General features: G+C 43.0%; 1 protein-coding gene across 1 annotated transcript in view; it reads right to left on the bottom strand.

Moving 5' to 3' along the window:
- Positions 1-236: 236 nt before the first annotated feature.
- CIDEA (cell death inducing DFFA like effector a) overlaps positions 237-18432 on the bottom strand; it is a 56217-nt gene continuing 38021 nt past the window's right edge. Inside the window, exons 4-5 of the mRNA XM_069731021.1 lie at positions 6786-6967; positions 237-2480 (exon numbers count right to left, since the gene is read on the bottom strand). Coding sequence (XP_069587122.1) covers positions 2351-2480; positions 6786-6967 — 312 coding nt within the window. The 3' untranslated portion in view covers positions 237-2350. The remainder of the gene's footprint in view (positions 2481-6785; positions 6968-18432) is intronic.

Raw genomic sequence — 18432 nt, forward strand, 5'->3', positions numbered from 1 at the left:
AGCGCGGCCCTGCGCTTAGTAACCCGATGTTTACCCTGGTTACCCGGGGACCTCGGCATCGTTGGTCGCTGGAGAGCTGTCTGTGTGACAGCTCCCCAGCGACCACACTACGATTTACCTACGATCACGGCCAGGTCGTATCGCTGGTCGTGATCGTAGGTAAATCGTATAGTGTGACGGTACCCTTAGAAAGAAATAGCTTAGTGAGCAAAAGAAAAATACAAAAGGTGACTTCATTAAACTGTTAAGACCATAAAATAACTTTATTAAAAAAAAAACATTTAAAAAAATAGTTGAAATGCACTTATACTTCCAATTCTAGTTCTCAATTTTCGATTTAAATACCGTTAAATTCTTCCACTAGCTACTGCTACAACCTCTGAGTTCATAGAGATGATGTACCAGTTTTTGACTAACCAGACAAAAAAATAAATCAGATATGAAAGAATGTAAGCTTATATTTAGATCTGAAAAATCTTCATGTGTTCTCAGTGCAATCAATAAGGATTTAAGTTAAATGCCCAATATTATAATATATTACTTGCTTTAAAATGGATGCCACAAGTAAACTTAATTTTAAAAAAATGGACCCAAAGATAAAATTGCATTGAGATGACAATGAAGAGCAACAGGCTAACAAAGTCTGTCTTTTTGGCAGTTTCTTGAACGGAACCAAGTGTAGAACGCTAAACAGCTTTGTAACTTTGGAAGAAAAAAAAACACATATATAAAACACATCACTTATGCCCACTGAAGTGGGAAGGGGGTGTCACATTTTACTATAAAGGCATCAACTAAAAGTCTGTGGGATCTTCACAAGAAGTTGTGTCCGTGAAAGCAAATGAATTCCTTTAAACCTATAAAAGTCCGAACATAATCAGATTCAGGTACATGAAACAATCAAGCAGTTAAAATGTTTGTAGGAAAGGGAAAACATGAAATATTCACTTTTTAGGTTCATATGTTAGATATTACACAAGGCTTTTGCTTATATTTCCGCATCATCAACTAAAGTTGAACATAAAAAAAGCTATATTATAAAGCTTATATTAATAAATAACTTTTACATTATGTCAAGCGATTAGAACAACACAAATTCTCAGACTAGCAGCAATCTAAATGCTTCATAAACTATTATTATTAATAACTGCAACTAATCAAAACCAATGACAGCAATACAAGCTTTCCGCTCACAACCAAACACTGCTCACGACAGCAGTTAGGCGGATTTCACACAACTATTGGGTATATTCACTTATGGAAGATTTACTGCAGAAATTTCAGACATCATTTCTATTTATCCGAGTGGGGGTGATTCTGCAAGAATCCTTTTCTCCTGTCAGTTGAAATGGCTGGCTATAGAGAATTTCCACAACAAATCTGTCACATGTGATTACACCCTAAAAGAGGGACAAGGATCGGATCCTTGCAGGTCTACTGAACCTGACTTATATAAAGCACATACACATTGGATAGCTGTTGGCCAAACACTAATTTAACCGACAGTTCTCTCTCCCAACCATCTAATATATATGAATGAATATATACATGCTCAGCTTGGCCGATCATGCGTATGGTTCTGTATGGGGAGGGAAAAGTACCCTTTAGACAACTCTGGCAGTGACTTCTCACCAGCGAGAACAAAAAGGATCAAGCATTTTAACTCCATACAGGATCCTTCACTTCCCTTAGATCTATAGTAGGGATTCAGGAGGCCCCATACACGAGATGATCGGCCATTAGTTCAGCTGACTTTACTGTGCATTGTACCCCATAGATCCTATTGTAATGCAAGTTCTGTTTAGTAGACCCATTGGAGGGTTCGTCAATATGGATGCTAAAATTTTGTTGTATTACAATAGTGTGAAACTGGCTTATTCCCAAATAACCTACTTCTCTTAAAGGTCCAGGAAAATTAGATATAGGGGCAGTTTGATATGGTCCTTGGTCAGAACTTGCTGTACAACACATCCCATATGTCAGCTTCTTGCCTGGATATGGAGCATTACTCTCCCACCTGTAGTCATCTTAATATACCTATATCATATGTAAACATAAGTGATGTAAACAGTGACTAGAATCAGTTTCCAAAATATGTACACAATTAAGGAGGCAAAAATGCAAATATTAGGAGATGCTTTATCACTACAATATGAAGACGTACAACTTAAAAAATAAAAAACATGCATACTGTACAAAAAGTGCACATGAAAATGTCCATGACTTTGGTGACATGTAGATGTTGTCTATGGGGTGAGCTGACAAAGCATATTGCTGCCATTAGTTTTAGCTAGTCAAAACTGTAGAAGAATACAGATATAGATGGTGATGGAGTACGTTCTCCTGGTGTTTAGGAGTTCGGTGCCCTTCTGAACGGTCTTTCATCGCCGTCTTCTGTCCACTGAAGTATATATGAGCCGCCGTAGAGGAGCAAATGCCCGGCTACCTGAGCAAGGTGTGAAAGCATTCGTAGAAAATTCCTAAAAATCCAGAAAGAAATTCAGGTTACTATTATAGTTGGGAAATAATGCATGAGAATCACTCTGACATTCATCTCCTGCCACCAACTCGTATTTCATATCTAGTCATTATTTATTTCGCTGTTCACTCTCATGGAAGTTCAGACAGAACTCCGATAGACGTCAGTGGAGAGAGCCACCTCTCATGTGACGGCGACAAGAGACAGGGCCTCGTTCTCGATGTAGGTGCAGGTCCCAGAGGTGGGGCTCACGTAAATCACACCTTTCTTTGATATCCTGTGGAGAAGCCATAATCCACCGAGATGTGAATACCCTTTAATGATTTTGAAGCATTTATTTTATACATTAGAGGAAAGTTCTTCCAACATAAATGTTCTTTTATGTAACAAGAACACTTTTTAACAACATAACCAAATTACTTCTCTCCATTCTGCTCTCATTGATTGACGGGTCTCTCAACAAACCCTCACAGGGAGAGACCTTTGAACCTAGGTAAGTAGGCCGGAAGAAGTTACACGGGTCTACCTCTAGGACGAGTCATCCGAGACACATGATCCCCAGCCACTGTTTTTTTATTTTCTGTAACATTTCTGAACATTTAAGAGTTAAACACACATGGCTCCTATGATGGAGCTAGTGTCTAGTATCCATGGTTCTGGCAGCATGAATTAGAATTTAAAATCTGTATCCCAATGCTGTGCCAAGACAATGTAGTGGTTGGAGCTACACGATAAACTACAGGAATATTCTGTTTGTGAAGTTCATTGAACCAAGCTTGAGACCTTTGTTCAGGTTTTATGGCTACTTCCTCTTAAAACAATGGTAGAAAACGAGAAAATCACTGTCGCTTCCGTACTTCAAGTACAAACTTCTGGTTCAGTCATACATAAAACTTAACGAGCACATAGTAGAAAAATAATCACCGTACAATAAAGCTGTCTAACCGATGGACAGAATGGTGAAGGTAGTAATTACTTCTCAGCAACTTTTTAACAGGGTTATACTTTTAAGTATTTGACCCACACAAAAAAAGACAGGTAATCACAGTCCTGGAGAGCCCTTCTAAGTCTTGGACCTACGGTTCTTTGGCTTCGCTGTCCTTTTAGCGATATCCGTGAAAGTAAAGAACATGAGAGAGACGCAAGATTGTATCTGAGACACAGGGGCAGCTTCATGTGAACATTTGTGATCTGCTTTAGAAGCTCCGATTTCAGCTGGAGGAGCGGGGCCGGACAAGGAGGATGAAATCAGGATATGGTGGCAGGTGTGGTCAGACTCCTCCAGGACACAACTGGACACACAACAGCTGCGTTCTGCAGAACAGCTGGTCTCCTCTATCAATCAAGGGAAGGTCTCTAGTGTGAAAAGTTAGCTGCAAGTGAAGGAATGAACATGCAGGCTGACAAGAAGTGATGCAAGGAAAACAAACTTTCCTGATCCAGATATATTCAGTACATTTATAGGTGGAACGTATTGTAAAATTTGGCTCGTCCGGAGACACTGACATTAGTCATGTCCCTTTTTTGTATACATTAATGAAGATCAACTAAGACTCGTGTAAAACGTTTTGGTGAAAGAAAAGCAATCTACATGAATACAGTCAGCGACCAGGAAAATGAACTCCTCCCAAATTAAACATGTTCATACTGTCCAAAGTTGGGCGAGTAAGATAACGGCAAGATATTAACCCCTTCATGACCTTGGGATTTTCCGTTTTTCCGTGTTCGTTTTTCGCTCCCCTCCTTCCCAGAGCCATAACTTTTTTATTTTTCCGTCAATATGGCCATGTGAGGGCTTATTTTTTTGTGAAAAAAGTTGTACTTTTGAACGACATCATTGGTTTTAGCATGTCGTGTACTAGAAAACAGGAAAAAAATTCCAATTGCGGTGAAATTGCAAAAAAAAGTGCAATAGCACACTGGTTTTTTGATTGGCTTTTTTGTTAGGTTCAATAAATGTTAAAACTGACCTGCCATTATGATTCTTCAGGTCATTACGAGTTCATAGACACCTAACATGACTAGGTTATTTTTTTATCTAAGTGGTGAAAAAAAATTCCAAACTTTGCTAAAAAAAATAAATAAAAATTGCGCCATTTTCCGATACCCGTAGCGTCTCCATTTTTCATGATCTGCGGTCGGTTGAAGGCTTATTTTTTGCGTGCCGAGCTGGCGTTTTTAATGATACCATTTTGGTGCAGATACGTTCTTTTGATCGCCCGTTATTGCATTTTAATGCAATGTCGAGGTGACCAAAAAAAACGTAATTCTGGCGTTTCAAATTTTTTTCTCGCTACGCTGTTTAGCGATCAGGTCAATGCTTTTTTTTTAATGATAGACCGGGCAATTCTGAATGCAGCGATACCAAATTGTGTAGGTTTGATTTTTTTTATTGATTTATTTTGAATGGGGCGAAAGGGGGGTGATTTAAACTTTTATATTTTTTTTATTCTTTTCAAAATTTTTTTTCTTTTCTTTTTTTACACTTTTGCCATGCTTCAATAGCCTCCATAGGAGGCTAGAAGCTTGCACAACTCGATCGCCTCTGTTACATAGCAGCGATCATTAGATCGCTGCTATGCAGTAGAAATGCAGGTGTGCTATGAGCGCAGACCACAGGGTGGCGCTCACAGCTAGCCAGGATCAGTAACCATAGAGGTCTCAAGGACCTCTATGGTTACTATACAAAAGCATCGCTGACCCCCGATCATGTGATGGGGATCAGCGATGCGCTCATTTCCAGCCGCCCGGCTGTAAGGCGCCAGTTAAATGCCACTGTCAGCGTCATTTAACTAGTTAATAGCGGCGGGTGAATCGCGATTTCACCCGCCGCTATTGTGGGCACATGTCAGCTGTTCAAAACAGCTGACATGTCCCAGCTTTGATGCGGGCTCACCGCGGAGCCCTGCATCATACTATCCCGTCCGAGGTCAGAAAGGGGTTAAATATATATCATGATTTCTCACCCCAGCGACCCAGGAGGGGGACATATGTCTTGTTCAGTATTGGAATACATGTACTAGGATAAGATGCATCTTTGGATGACAGCTACTATATTTAATAGAGACAGGGTGGGCTACAAAAGGACCCAAATGTCTAGGTGCATTAGCAGTGTGGGGACCCTCTTGCAGCACAAAATCAGTGAATATGAGAAACTTAGATTAGTAATTTTATATTTGTAGGCTTGGAGCAATTATTTGGAGTAGAACAACACTAGAAAGTCCTAATTTGCAGCCACCAAAGGTTTAAACTCTGGCTTTAAATGTGAGAAACCAGAAATTATCGCAATTTCACATGCTGCATATTCACAGCCTGAGTGCAGACCACGATTTCTGAACTGGGTGAGGGTCTACCAGAATATATGAAGGTATTCAGTTTGGGTCAGGAGACCTGCGACCAGTTCGGACATGGCGCTCCATACTCTGACTGTGAATGTGTGAAAAAATAATAATTATTTTATTTATATATTCCGCAGCGCATTACAAATTATAGAGGGGGATTTGTACAGACAATAGACATTACAGCATAACAAAAATCACAGTTCAAAATAGATACCAATAGGAATGAGGTCCCTGCTCGCAAGCTTACAATCTATAGGGAACCCGACCTTACTGACATATAGACCAATGTGAAGGATAGTAATTAGTAATTTCCCTCTGTGCCATAGATGTCATTGTTTTGACTGCTCACTCACTATACCTACTCTGTAACCATGAATTTAATTCTGATTATTGCTTTCCTCACTGTAAATTACAACAGCTTTGGGAGCTATAATTAACAAAAAAATAAGTCTTGCTGCCAGGAATAACCACTCACATTATTATTTTTCCCAAGTACAAACTTGTGATAAGCAATGACTGTCGGCAGCTCTCATCAAAAAGAAATAACACCTTTTAAGAACTGTCCGGATCAGAAACCCTGTTCACCTGTGTCCCGTACATAAAGCACTTATCTCTTGGTTACATGATACTGCTGGGCGATATATAGTATAACTGCTTTACCTCCTGCACTTGCTACTACGGCCCTTCTCGTAGACCGCACAGAGCTGCTATGCTGAAAATGGCTGCGGATAAAGGAACAAGGCCAGAGCTGTCCATCAGTCCTCTCCAACTGGAAGACAGCTTTGCCATGTGAATTGCTGAAATATTGTAATACTTATACATTAGTAAGTGCCACAATCTCTTGCTCCAGTGCATTTTAGAGAGACAAGTGGACAACTCCTTTAAGGCTTCCAAGATATACTACATGTCCATGTAGTCCAGCTTTTCAGTGTCTGTAAATGCCACCTATGTAAGGGGATACTCACCGAAGGACCTTCTTTACACCCAAACACCTAATATCGCAAGAGACCGAGTACATTTCATAAAAGGTTGCCTTTATGTTCAAGCAGCCAATAAAATCTTTGGGGTCCAGCTTGTACAAGTCCAGTGTAATGTTGGCTATTCCTTTCTTGTTCACCTGCTGGGTGCATCGCGTAACATTTCTTTCCTAGGAGACAGAAAATTGCACAATCCCTATTGCATTAGTTGACAGGATTTACAGGAACAAGCACATTGTGGTGGTCGAAAAGTGAAAAAGATGACAAACATGCCAATAACAGAACTTCTAAAACATGAAGAGTGCCGCATCGTGTAATGGATCACAGCACAACTAACACCGCGGCCAGAAGACAGAAAGCAGAACATGTGAAACAGAGGCTGGAATATACAGCGAGCCATTAACATTCATCACATCTTAGCAGCCGTCGCTGCCACATCCCTGCCCAGTACTACAAGCCGGGAGGGACGTGGGCACGCAGCTTCTGTGCCAGCGAGACCACATTACTATGAGACAGGCGGCGGCACGGAGAAACAACGAGCATAGGACAAGCAGTAAGATTGGGGCCAGCAAAATAATGAAACTCAAGAGACCCCGTCATGGAAAATTAACCCCAAAAGCTCCCACACAGAATAAAAGCAGTCACTATTGGCAAGACTGGCCATCTAGTGTGCATGGGGGTCTCCAAGCTCTCCCCAGATTGGCGGTGACAAGGGAGAAAAGGATCCAACGGGATTCAACAGTTTCAATATTAATGTTCAACCTTTGTTTAAAGGGAAAAAAAGCCGCTGCCATAGTTAGGAGCAGCTTCAGCCCCTTACCCACTAGAAACACATGAATGCCCGGCCACATGGCTCATGTACAGGAAATTACAGGGAGACAGCCATTCATCTGACCGCTACCTAAAGTGTGTGGCCAGCATAAAACCAAAATGGCACATTAGCCCCCCGCACTGTGCCCACCAGCACTTGAGTGGCATTCTTATTCCTCATAAGCACTGCAGGCCAATTAATATTTATCTACCTGAAAGCCTAAGGAAAGATTGAGCGGTATAAAAATGACCAAGCGCTGAAATAAACTTGTAAGCATGATTCATCCTGATGAGCGATCCCATGTATTTTTAACCATATGCATACACAGAACACGCCTGTACTTAGATCACCCACTGGATTTTCAGATGTATTTGCTGGGAGTTTAATACTGATGTCCTGTCACTAAGGTGGGCCATTAATACTTGATCTTGGGAAAGAGTTGCACTACCAGTTAGAGCCTTAATCGCTGAATAACGGCAGCCCCGTGTGTTATGTAGCTCCCAAAAAATAGCTTTCAGTGTTAGTGTTCCCATCCGGAATGGAAAGGGAGTGCACAAGCTCAGGCTCCGCTCCATTCATTGTCCAAGAGACAGCTCGATCAAGCTGAGCGTTGCACTCTGCTTTTTCCGGTAGCCCCAAAGTCAATGAAAGGAGTGGCGTACACACTTTTGCACCTCTGCTCCATTCAGAACGGGACGGGGCTAAGAAGCACTGATCTATGGATAAGGGATAACTTTTTTCAGAACATAACTTTAAAGGCAGAAGTGGGCAATTTTCCCATAATGAAGGAAGTGAGGAGGGTAGATGACAGTCAATTTTATTAGTTTAACCCATTGCTGGCCATTAAAGGCCACAAACATTACTGGAACATATAATTACACAAACAAAGCATGCTTACATCCTACACCAGTGAAATGGGCCGCTTTTATCCCTGTGTCCCCTGTAGCTTCTGTGACAAAAGACAACGTCCCATGACAGCCGCAGTTATTAACACCAAACGGCGCAGGTTGGGCAGGCATGTATATTTTTTGGTCTAGTCCGGTTCCAGAAGCATACTTTGGGAAGGGGAAAAGCTATTAGGGACATTTAATGTATTTAAAATGTTACATGGATGTTTACTATGGACATAAAATAAGCTGGCCGCACCAGAAGAATAATAAATGAAAAAATAGAATCGACTCACTGCATAATAGAGGCAATCAGGCAAAAAAGCAGTACGCCAACAGCAAGGATCCTCAATAAAAAGGTAATATTTATTCAACATCCCAAGACAGAACACAAATTAAAAACACTTAAAAAGTCACAATTCACTAGTACTAACCAAGGCTCCTTCAAACAAGGGAACACTCCCTCCAGCTCTGCATTACCACAAAGTGCCTAACCTCTGAAGGTAAACCCACCAACACTTAAAATGCACCAAAGTAAGTCATAGCCATATAATAAATATGTGCAAAGTAATAATTCAATAAAGTTATATCAAATATTAATATTTGGGTTACTATGGACCTGTCGCAAGCTCTTTAAATACATTATTTGGTCAAGTGACAGATCTGCTGCTAAAACTAATGTGGCAGAGACTTCACTATGAGATGCTAAGTCAGCATGGGGGTGAATTTTGTTGATGTGCGGGAAGCAACGAACAGGTGTGTGTGCACAGTGAGGAGCATGGCCGCGAACAGGTGTGCACACAGTGAAGAGCACCCCTGCGAACCAGGTGTGCACAAAGTGAAGAGCACCCCCGCGGACCAGGTGTGCACAAAGCAAGGAGCACCGCTGTAATCCAGGTGTGCACACAGCGAGGAGCATGGTCGTGAACAGGTGTGCACACAGTGAAGAGAACCGCCGTGAACCAGGTGTGCACACAGCGAGGAGTACCGCCGCAATCCAGGTGTGCACACAGCGAGGAGCACCACCGCAATCCAGGTGTGCACACAGCGAGGACCACCGCCGCAATCCAGGTGTGCACACAGCGAGGAGCACCGCCGCAATCCAGGTGTGCACACAGCGAGGAGCACCGCCGCAATCCAGGTGTGCACACAGCGAGGAGCACCGCCACAATCCAGGTGTGCACACAACTAGGAGCACCGCCACAATCCAGGTGTGCACACAGCGAGGAGCACCACCACAATCCAGGTGTGCACACAGCGAGGAGCACCGCCACAATCCAGGTGTGCACACAGTGAGGAGCACCGCCACAATCCAGGTGTGCACACAGTAAGGAGCACCGCCGCAATCAGGTGTGCACATTGTGTACTGTACTGTGCGGCACTGACCTGCATCTTTACATGTCTAGGCAGGTCAGGTGCACCCAGTGCCATAAAACCACCAGTACTGCCACCAACACCACAACATTTGATTTCCAACTCCGTCTGTCCCTGTCTTTTGGCTGGACAGAGACATTCAAAGAGTCAAACGTGGTCCACAAATGGTATTTTAAAGGCAATCAAGACAAATTCTTCATCACTCTTAGGAGGACCTATGTCATGCTCATTTACAGTTCCATGACCTTGCTCACAGCCATTCACCTTGTAGCATATTCTTCTGTGCAAATCTGTACAGGACAAGGATGATCCAGCTGTACAGGAGCCCACTAATAACTTCATTCTTCATTCTAGAAGGAATAACAACAGCACAACAGCATGAAATGTAAGCTGTGTGTTGACTGAGGGCACCGCGGCTATTGCTGCGATAGGCAGCCTGGACACCAGAGGGTGTAGTATTGTGTCTGGCACTGTTGTGGCATCAATGCAGAACCTAATTAATTACCGTACTTAATGAAAGAGTCCTTGAAAGTCCTGCTCTACATGGATGTTTAATCGTGGCCAATGGTTATGTCCGGTCTGTATCTGAAACTCAACCTCTCCAAAACTGAACTACTTCTGCTCCCGCCATCTACCATCCTCCCTAAATCTGACATTTCCCACTCCATGGGCGGCACCATAATAACACCCCGGCAGCAGGCACGCTGTCTGGGTGTTATATTTGACTCCGATCTCTCCTTCACCTCCCATATACAATCTCTTGCCCGCTCGTGCCACTTACACCTAAAGAACATCCCTAGAATCCGCTCTTTTCTCACCATGGATATAACAAAAACCTCACTGTCGCCTTGATCCACTCCCGCCTGGACTACTGCAATGCTCTATTAATTGGCCTCCCCCTCACTCGACTTTCCCCTCTCCAGTCCATCCATAATGCAGCAGCCAGGGTTGTCCATCTAGCTAATCGGTATTCATACGTGTCCGTTCTTCGCCAGTCGTTACACTGGCTGCCCATTCATTACAGGATACAATTCAAGTAGAGTACAGACCAAAAGTTTGGACACACCTTCTCATTTAAAGATTTTTCTGTATTTTCATGACTATGAAAATTGTACATTCACACTGAAGGCATCAAAACTATGAATTAACACATGTGGAATTAAATAGTTAACAAAAAAGTGTGAAACAACTGAAAATATGTCTTATATCCTAAGTTCTTCAAAGTAGCCACCTTTTGCTTTGATGACTGCTTTGCACACTCTTGGCATTCTCTTGATGAGCTTCAAGAGGTAGTCACCCAACAATCTTGAAGGAGATCCCCGAGATACTTAGCACTTGTTGGCCCTTTTGCCTTCACTCTGCGGTCCAGCTCACCCCAAACCATCTCAATTGGGTTCACGTCTGGTGACTGTGGAGCCCAGGTTATCTGGCATAGCACCCCATCACTCTCCTTCTTGGTCAAATAGCCCTTACACAGCCTGGAGGTGTGTTTGGAATCATTGTCCTGTTGAAAAATAAATGATGGTCCAACTAAACGCAAACCCGGATGGAATAGCCGGCCACTGCAAGATGCTGTGGTGGCCATGCTGGTTCAGTGTGCCTTCAATTTTGAATAAATCCCCAACATGCTTCACGGTGGGAACCGGGCATGTAGAGTCCATCCGTTCACCATTTCTGCGTCGCACAAAGACACGGTGGTCGGAACCAAAGATCTCAAATTTGGACTCATCAGACCAAAGCACAGATTTCCACTGGTCTAATGTCCATTCCTTGTGTTCTTTAACCCAAACAAGTCTCTTCTGCTTGTTGCCTGTCCTTAGCAGTGGTTTCCTAGCAGCTATTTTACCATGAAGGCCTGGTGCACAAAGTCTCCTCTTAACAGTTGTTGTAGAGATGTGTCTGCTGCTAGAAGTCTGTGTGGCATTGACCTGGTCTCTAATCTGAGCTGCTGTTAACCTGCAATTTCTGGGGCTTGTGACTCGGATAAACTTATCCTCAGAAGCAGAGGTGACTCTTGGTCTTCCTTTCCTGGGGCGGTCCTCATGTGAGCCAGTTTCTTTGTAGCGCTTGATGGTTTTTGCCACTGCACTTGGGGACACTTTCAAAGTTTTCCCAATTTTTCGGACTGACTGACCTTCATTTCTTAAAGTAATGATGGCCACTCGTTTTTCTTTACTTAGAATTTATATTATGGAAAGAAAAAAGCAGCTAACAGTCTATTCAGTAGGACTATCAGCTGTGTGTCCACCAGACTTCTGCACAACACAATTGATGGTCCCAACCCCATTTATAAGGCCAGAAATCCCACTTATTAAACCTGACAGGGCACACCTGTGAAGTGAAAACTATTCCCGGTGACTACCTCTTGAAGCTCATCAAGAGAATACCGAGAGTGTGCAAAGCAGTCATCAAAGCAAAAGGTGCCTACCTTCACAGAAGGTGAAAAAAGTGTCAGAGAACCTCCAAAAGCAGATGAGTGGAAGCATGTGACCAAAAGAAGCAAGAAGACCATGGAGAAATCACCAACCACACGACTAAAGAACCGATATCAAATCTTTGTAGAGGATGAAGATGGCACACCTAAGGATGAAGCAATACCAGCATGCAAAAAAGAAAAGGGCACACAGCAACAAGTGACAGCTAAAAGTACAGCCAAGAAGCAACGAAGAGTGGTGGTGGTGGGAGACTCACTACTGAGAGGCACAGAAGCAGCCATCTGCAGACCGGACATAACTGCAAGAGAAGTATGCTGCCTTCCAGGTGCGATGATCAAGGATGTGACCGATAGGATACCAAAGCTCTTTAGCTCCAAGGACGTCCACCCATTTCTTCTGATACATGTTGGCACCAATGACACGGCAAGGAAGGACCTATCGACAATCTGCAAAGACTTTGAAGAGTTGGGGAAGAAAGTAAAGGAACTGGATGCACAGGTAGTTTTTTCTTCTATCCTTCCAGTAGACGGGCATGGCACCAGGAGATGGAACAGGATCCTTGATGCAAACAACTGGCTAAGACGATGGTGCAGACAACAAGGATTCGGATTCCTGGACCACGGTGTGAATTACTTGTACGATGGACTCCTCACCAGAGACGGACTACACCTCAACAAACCTGGGAAACACACGTTCGCCAGAAGACTCGCTACACTCATCAGGAGGGCGTTAAACTAGAAGAAGAGGGGACGGGAAGAAAAACATTAGACTTGAACAAAGAAGATCCAGGAAAACATACTCAGAAGGGAGGCAAGAACATTTCTAAAACAATCCACAGTGAGGAGATTGGAACAAAACAAAATCCTCTAAACTGCATGCTCGCAAACGCCAGAAGCCTGACAAACAAGATGGAAGAACTAGAAGCAGAAATATCTATAGGTAACTTTGACATAGTGGGAATAACCGAGACATGGTTAGATGAAAGCTATGACTGGGCAGTTAACTTACAGGGTTACAGTCTGTTTAGAAAGGATCGTAAAAATCGGAGAGGAGGAGGGGTTTGTCTCTATGTAAAGTCTTGTCTAAAGTCCACTTTAAGGGAGGATATTAGCGAAGGAAATGAGGATGTCGAGTCCATATGGGTCGAAATTCATGGAGGGAAAAATGGTAACAAAATTCTCATTGGGGTCTGTTACAAACCCCCAAATATAACAGAAACCATGGAAAGTCTACTTCTAAAGCAGATAGATGAAGCTGCAACCCATAATGAGGTCCTGGTTATGGGGGACTTTAACTACCCGGATATTAACTGGGAAACAGAAACCTGTGAAACTCATAAAGGCAACAGGTTTCTGCTAATAACCAAGAAAAATTATCTTTCACAATTGGTGCAGAATCCAACCAGAGGAGCAGCACTTTTAGACCTAATACTATCTAATAGACCTGACAGAATAACAAATCTGCAGGTGGTCGGGCATCTAGGAAATAGCGACCACAATATTGTACAGTTTCACCTGTCTTTCACTAGGGGGACTTGTCAGGGAGTCACAAAAACACAACTTTAGGAAGGCAAAGTTTGACCAGCTTAGAGATGCCCTTAATCTGGTAGACTGGGACAATATCCTCAGAAATAAGAATACAGATAATAAATGGGAAATGTTTAAGAACATCCTAAATAGGCAGTGTAAGCGGTTTATACCTTGTGGGAATAAAAGGACTAGAAATAGAAAAAACCCAATGTGGCTAAACAAAGAAGTAAGACAGGCAATTAACAGTAAAAAGAAAGCATTTGCACTACTAAAGCAGGATGGCACCATTGAAGCTCTAAAAAACTATAGGGAGAAAAATACTTTATCTAAAAAACTAATTAAAGCTGCCAAAAAGGAAACAGAGAAGCACATTGCTAAGGAGAGTAAAACTAATCCCAAACTGTTCTTCAACTATATCAATAGTAAAAGAATAAAAACTGAAAATGTAGGCCCCTTAAAAAATAGTGAGGAAAGAATGGTTGTAGATGACGAGGAAAAAGCTAACATATTAAACACCTTCTTCTCCACGGTATTCACGGTGGAAAATGAAATGCTAGGTGAAATCCCAAGAAACAATGAAAACCCTATATTAAGGGTCACCAATCTAACCCAAGAAGAGGTGCGAAACCGGCTAAATAAGATTAAAATAGATAAATCTCCGGGTCCGGATGGCATACACCCACGAGTACTAAGAGAACTAAGTAATGTAATAGATAAACCATTATTTCTTATTTTTAGGGACTCTATAGCGACAGGGTCTGTTCCGCAGGATTGGCGCATAGCAAATGTGGTGCCAATATTCAAAAAGGGCTCTAAAAGTGAACCTGGAAATTATAGGCCAGTAAGTCTAACCTCTATTGTTGGTAAAATATTTGAAGGGTTTCTGAGGGATGTTATTCTGGATTATCTCAATGAGAATAACTGTTTAACTCCATATCAGCATGGGTTTATGAGAAATCGCTCCTGTCAAACCAATCTAATCAGTTTTTATGAAGAGGTAAGCTATAGGCTGGACCACGGTGAGTCTTTGGACGTGGTATATCTCGATTTTTCCAAAGCGTTTGATACCGTGCCGCACAAGAGGTTGGTACACAAAATGAGAATGCTTGGTCTGGGGGAAAATGTGTGTAAATGGGTTAGTAACTGGCTTAGTGATAGAAAGCAGAGGGTGGTTATAAATGGTATAGTCTCTAACTGGGTCGCTGTGACCAGTGGGGTACCGCAGGGGTCAGTATTGGGACCTGTTCTCTTCAACATATTCATTAATGATCTGGTAGAAGGTTTACACAGTAAAATATCGATATTTGCAGATGATACAAAACTATGTAAAGCAGTTAATACAAGAGAAGATAGTATTCTGCTACAGATGGATCTGGATAAGTTGGAAACTTGGGCTGAAAGGTGGCAGATGAGGTTTAACAATGATAAATGTAAGGTTATACACATGGGAAGAAGGAATCAATATCACCATTACACACTGAATGGGAAACCACTGGGTAAATCTGACAGGGAGAAGGACTTGGGGATCCTAGTTAATGATAAACTTACCTGGAGCAGCCAGTGCCAGGCAGCAGCTGCCAAGGCAAACAGGATCATGGGGTGCATTAAAAGAGGTCTGGATACACATGATGAGAGCATTATACTGCCTCTGTACAAATCCCTAGTTAGACCGCACATGGAGTACTGTGTCCAGTTTTGGTCACCGGTGCTCAGGAAGGATATAACGGAACTAGAGAGAGTACAAAGGAGGGCAACAAAATTAATAAAGGGGATGGGAGAACTACAATACCCAGATAGATTAGCGAAATTAGGATTATTTAGTCTAGAAAAAAGACGACTGAGGGGCGATCTAATAACCATGTATAAGTATATAAGGGGACAATACAAATATCTTGCTGAGGATCTGTTTATACAAAGGAAGGTGACGGGCACAAGGGGGCATTCTTTGCGTCTGGAGGAGAGAAGGTTTTTCCACCAACATAGAAGAGGATTCTTTACTGTTAGGGCAGTGAGAATCTGGAATTGCTTGCCTGAGGAGGTGGTGATGGCGAACTCAGTCGAGGGGTTCAAGAGAGGCCTGGATGTCTTCCTGGAGCAGAACAATATTGTATCATACAATTAGGTTCTGTAGAAGGACGTAGATCTGGGGATTTATTATGATGGAATATAGGCTGAACTGGATGGACAAATGTCTTTTCGGCCTTACTAACTATGTTACTATGTTACTTTGAAGAACCTAGAATATAAGACATTTTCAGCTGTTTCACACTTTTTTGTTAAGTATATAATTCCACATGTGTTAATTCATAGTTTTGATGCATTCAGTGTGAATTTACAATTTTCATAGTCCTGAAAATACAGAAAAAAAAAAAAAAAAAAAAATATATATATATATATATATATATATATATATATATATATATATATATATATATATATATATATATATATATATATATACCGTATATACTCGAGTATAAGCCGAGATTTTCAGCCCAAATTTTAGGGCTGAAAGTGCCCCCCTCGGCTTATACTCGAGTCACGGTAGCGGTGGGGTCGGCAGGTGAGGGGGTGAGGGCGCTGAGGTATACTTACCTAGTCCCAGCGATCCTCGCGCTGTCCCTGCCGTCCCACGGGCTTCGGCGCTGCAGCTTCTTCCTCTCTTCAGCGGTCACGTGGGACCGCTCATTACAGAAATGAATAAGCGGCTCCACCTCCCATAGGGGCGGAGCCGCTTATTCATTTCTCTAATCAGCGGTGCCGGTGACCGCTGATAGAGAAAGAAGCTGCAGCGCCGAAGACAGGAGGGGACAGCGCGAGGATCGCCAGGACTAGGTAAGTATAGCATATTCACCTGTCCTCGTTCCAGCCGCCGGGCGCCGATCCATCTTCCCGGCCGGCGCCTCCATCTTCCCGGCGTCTCTGCTCTCTGACTGTTCAGGCAGAGGGCGCGATGACGCATACAGTGTGCGCGGCGCCCTCTGCCTGATCAGCCAGAGCAGAGACGCCGGGAAGATGGAGGCGCCGGAACGAGACGCCGGGAGCTGCAATCAAGGGAGGTGAGTATGTGTTTTTTTTTCTTTATTGCGGCAGCGGCGGCACAAATTTATGTGGAACATCTATGGGGCACAGTGAACGGTGCAGAGCACCGTATATGGCACAGCACAGCTATGGGGCACAGTGAACGGTGCAGAGCACCGTATATGGCACAGCTATGGGGCACAGTGAACGGTGCAGAGCACCGTATATGGCACAGCTATGGGGCACAGTGAACGGTGCAGAGCACCGTATATGGCACAGCACAGCTATGGGGCACAGTGAACGGTGCAGAGCACCGTATATGGCACAGCTATGGGGCACAGTGAACGGTGCAGAGCACCGTATATGGCACATCTATGGGGCACAATGAACGGTGCAGAGCACTATATGGTTCACACCTATGGGGAAATATGAACGGTGCAGAGCACTATATGGCACAGCTATGGGGAAATAATGATCTATTTTTATTTTTGAAATTCACCGGTAAATGCTGCATTTCCACCCTAGGCTTATACTCGAGTCAATAAGTTTTCCCAGTTTTTTGTGGCAAAATTAGGGGGGTCGGCTTATACTCGGGTCGGCTTATACTCGAGTATATACGGTATATATATACACACACATACATATATATACATACACACACGCATACATAGATTTCACTATAGATAAATGATTATTTATAACTCTGCAAAGGAATCATATCATATAAGGTGAAAAGACAGTAACAAAGTGCTAGGGTGAAGACCATGTAAATAATGAATATACTGCCAAATACGTTGTGTAATATGTAAAGGACTTGCTTCAAAAAGGAATGGGCTGCACTGTGCGCCTTTTGCTGCCACTCCGACAGCGTTGTTTCGGCTACGAGGCTTCTTCCATGTGTGATGCTGTCTTTTCACCTTATATATGATTCGATTCCTTTGCAGAGTTATAAATAACCATCTGCGCATGCGCGGCCTCACAAAGATGGCCGCGCCCACCGATAAACGGCTGAATAGCGCAGATCGCGCTATTTTCCTTCAAGCTGCGCAGTGGATTCGCCAGTTGGACATGCGCACACCACTACGCCACCAACAGAGATCTGGGGGAGAAACAGCGCTGTCACCACCACGCCCATATGACCTGACTAGCGTGAGTGACAGCCCAAAACGGCGACTTTACAAAGGTATTTCGGCAGCATAGGTGGGGAATAAAGGTTCACAAAATACACTAATGTAAAGCACAGCTCTGCCACTATTTAACGGTATTTGTAGCTCATCTTGAAAAAACGGGGTGACAGGTTCCCTTTAAAAGAGCCTTGTCAGATGACTTACGATAAAAGCCAAAACAGAATCCCAATTTGCAGACAATGTGTTTTGGGGTGCTGCCCCTCATCAGTGCAAAGTGTGAGATCTGGTTTGGCTAGAGACTTCTGACCGGGATCCAAGTAATAATGTTTATCATCCCTTGAATGGCATCAACCATGCACAAATGTGTGAGAATGCAAATGAAAAGCAGAGACGAGATTCACGTCATATAATATTTGCCTGCCACCTAGTGGTGAAGTATGGAAATTAAGGT

Source organism: Ranitomeya imitator, chromosome 6 (assembly GCF_032444005.1).
Source record: "Ranitomeya imitator isolate aRanImi1 chromosome 6, aRanImi1.pri, whole genome shotgun sequence".
Classification (NCBI taxonomy): Eukaryota; Metazoa; Chordata; class Amphibia; order Anura; family Dendrobatidae; genus Ranitomeya; species Ranitomeya imitator.